Consider the following 3,724-nt stretch of genomic DNA (forward strand, 5'->3'; position numbering starts at 1 on the left):
CACTCATTGCCGCTGCCGCTGCCGCCCGGTTTGTTCCCGCCGCCGCCGCCGCCGCCCGGTTCGTTCCCGCCGCCGCCGCTCGAGACGCTGACTCGAGTATAAGCCGAGGGGGGCATTTTTCAGCCCCAAAAATGGGCTGAAAAACTCGGCTTATACTCGAGTATATACGGTATATATAAAATTTACAGCAGTCTTGGTCATCATCCAGAAAGAAAAAGCATGAAACTAAACAGTATATAGGACACACGGGAAAAAAAGGAGAAAAAAAAGGGAATCTCCCTCTTTATACTTACAGCAATCAGTCAGCTAATTAATTCTAATATTTTAGAGTTCTGGGCTTTTTGCTGATAATTGGATTGGAAAAGATTTGTTTATTTAATTTGCCTACTGTTAACAGATGTGTTGTAAAATGAAGAGTGTTACATTTTTTAATAAGAGAAGATGAAGAGATTATGAAATTGTTTTTATTTGTCATGATGAGGGTGGGAAAGTGCATTCTTGAGGATACACACACACACATAAAAACTTTATTCCCTTTTTTCTTATTAACTTGTATTTATATTTTATTATTCTATCTAAATCTTTTAATAAAAATACTACAAAAAAAAGGAATTCAAGTCATTTATCTGGGGCACTTTGCTTCTGCTACCATATTAGTAAACTCCAATCTTTTTGGCATAATTTTCTGTTACAAAGCTGAAACCTTATTCTATACTTTCATATGATCATCTCTCATGTTCTTTGTTCTTGGCTTGTTCACTGCTTGGATGTGGTTCAGAGCTCCAGAGATAAGCAGAATAAAATCAAAATAAATTAGAGGGAAATTGAAATTATTTCATCAAGCATATATTAAAGTCCAAACATACTATACTAAAGCATACAAAGGTATTACTTACTATTCCAAAACCAAAATAATTTCTGTTGGCGTCTCATATACTTCATGCAAGTTAATAACCCATCGATTGCATTGTGCTAATTCCAGGACTGCAATCTCATGAATTATGTCCATTCGACAGTCTTGGCCTTTTCTTCTTTTCCTCATGAACTTTGCCGCAAACTCTTTTTCAGTCTCTTTGTTTATACATTTCCTTACTACTGCAAATTTCCCCCTACAATTGGAGAGAAGGAGAAGAGATAAATTGGATGCACATTTAAAGTATAATCAGTCCACCAGAGTACTCCCAATTAATGACCCCCGACTTTTGAGAAGATTTTCAGGGTTTAGAAAGTCGTCTTATATGCCGGAAAATACGGTATATAAAATATTTTATAGATGGCATTTACCACCTGCAAGATTATCAAAAACGTTTAAAAATATGTCTAGCAATTGTTGGAAATGTAGACAAAAGCCAGGCACATATTACCACCTTTGGTGGACATGTCCTAAAGCAAAAAAACTCTGGTCAAAAATACCTACGTGGTTAGACAGAATGTTAGGAAAACATGTAGACTACAAACTGGAACTATTTCTTTTGGGTATAATCTCAGAAAACTATGATAAAGAATGTGTAAATTTAATATTATATGCACTAACAGCAGCGAGAATTACATTTGCTCAGTATTGGAAAAATGAAGAAACACCACCTGAGGAAGATATAATTAAGAAAATTCTGGACTGTGCAGAAATGGATAGACTTTCATTGAAAATAAAAGGGAAACAAGATTCAGAATATTTTCAAACATGGGATAATTTTTACAAATGGCTAGAAAAACAGAGTAAAGAGTAGGAATGGAAATAGTATTATTATTGTTGTTAAATATGTGAACCCAGACAACTAAACATTAAAGATTGTAATTGTGAAAAAATCAATAAAATATATTTTTTTTAAAAAAGAGGAAGCCTGCCTCTTGGGACCTACCAAATTTTTGGTGGACAGAACCTGTAAAATGCCTTCCCTGTCAGATCTAATGGGACAGCCTTATATAATTGGGAAAAGGCGGTCCCTCAGATAACCTGACCCCATGCAACCAATGCAGCTCATTCAGCAAAGGTATGCAGTCTTCCAGGAGCACACCTAACTGCCACACTACGGCATTCTGTACTAGTTGAAATTCCCAAGAAAGTCTTCAAGGACAGCCATGTAAAGCATATTACAGTAGTTCAATCTGGAAGTGACTAGGATATGAATGATTGTGAGTAGAATATCCCAGTGTAGGAAGCGGTACACCTGGTTCATAATATGAAGCTGTGCAAAGACCCTCTTAACTATGACTGTCACATGTTCTTTGAGCATGACTTATGAGTCTAGAAGGACCCCCAAATTATGCACCGGGTGTGTCTCAGGCAGTATCACCAATCTAATATCAAAGATGTTATAATCCTTGAACTGGTAAGACCCAAAACTCAAAATCACGAACTTTGCCAGGGTTCAGTTGCAGGCTGTTTTGTCCCATGCAGACGTCACAGCCTCCAGGCACTGGGATAAAACATTCACTGCATCATTTAATTCCCCAGGAGCAGAAATGGACAGTTATTTTTTAACATACAACTAAATGGGACCGGAATTTCCATTGTAAGTCAACTCAGATGTAATTTTATGACAATTTTTACAGTAGCCATTAAAGGATTACCTATATAATTGGGTATCATCTATGTACTGATGATACCTGATCCTTGGGTCGGATGAACCACCTAGCAGTCTCATGTAAACATTGAGAAGAATGGCTTCATGTAATGGGAGATAGGAGAGCACTGAACTCCACAGCACATCACACAATAGGGATCCAAGGCAGACCTTTCCAATCATTAACATCTGGAATTGACCCACCACCCCCAATTTCCTGAGCTAATTTAGAAAGATATCATGATTGATGGTATTGAAAGCTGCTAAGAGATCAAGTACAGCAAAAATAGATCCACAACTTCTATTCCACCTCCATTTTGAATAACAGATCATTAAAAAATATGACCAATGCTGTTTCTGTTCCATATGTGGGCTTGAATCCCAACTGAAAAAAATCCAACAAAAGAGATACCGTACACCTTTATCAAAAAGTGTCTGACCACTTCCGGTTTGCCATCGCGGCCGCCGATGGAAGGCAAGCTCCGTCTTCCGTGTTCGGTTTTGCTCCACTGGGGGACCCTGGAAAGGGTCGAGAGTTGCCCTGTAGGGGTGACAAGCAAGGAGGGGACCCCTGCTTGATCTCAAGAGGGCAGTAGCCCTTCCGCTTGATCTGGGGCAGCCCTCCAAACTGGCGGACGAAAGACCGGCCATAGAAATATGGCTTGTCACTAGGCTGCAGACAACCGAAGTCAAACTTACCACCTGTTGTGGCTCCGTCCTGTGGGCCCCTATCATCGGAGGAGGAAGGCTCTGAACATGAAGTAGAGGAGATGGCCAGGCCTCCCTCTCCAGGACCCTCCCCTCTGGTGCAGCCTTCGGTGTCTTCCGACGGAGAGGAGATTGGCCAGGAGCCAGGTGTTTCTGGGATCGGCCAGGAGCCAGGTGCTTCTGGGATTGGCCAGGAGCCAGGTGTGTCGGACTCTGAGGAAGGTACGTCTTGGGTGGATCCACGCCAGCGTCAGAGGGACAAACGTGCGCAGCAGCTAAAACGTCGTGCCAGAGATTTCAGCTGAGTCACTGGGCCACACCCCACAGGCTATATAAGCAAGGGGTGTGCCGTTTGAAACTCTTGTGATGAACAATACTGAATCTTCTGTTGTAGCACTTCGGAATTATCCTGGACTTTGATTTGTATTTGTACTGTGAGTTATCAGTAAAGG

At 40.7% G+C, this 3,724-nt stretch overlaps 1 protein-coding gene across 1 annotated transcript in view; it reads right to left on the reverse strand.

Moving 5' to 3' along the window:
* STK17A (serine/threonine kinase 17a) overlaps nt 1–3,724 on the reverse strand; it is a 37,839-nt gene that overhangs the window by 16,909 nt on the left and 17,206 nt on the right. The window contains exon 2 of the mRNA XM_015814253.1: nt 897–1,109. Within this exon, the coding sequence (XP_015669739.1) occupies nt 897–1,109 (213 nt within the window). The remainder of the gene's footprint in view (nt 1–896; nt 1,110–3,724) is intronic.

The sequence above is a fragment of the Protobothrops mucrosquamatus genome, unplaced genomic scaffold (genome assembly GCF_001527695.2).
Source record: "Protobothrops mucrosquamatus isolate PMUCROS unplaced genomic scaffold, P.Mucros_1.0 scaffold232, whole genome shotgun sequence".
Lineage (NCBI taxonomy): Eukaryota > Metazoa > Chordata > Lepidosauria > Squamata > Viperidae > Protobothrops > Protobothrops mucrosquamatus.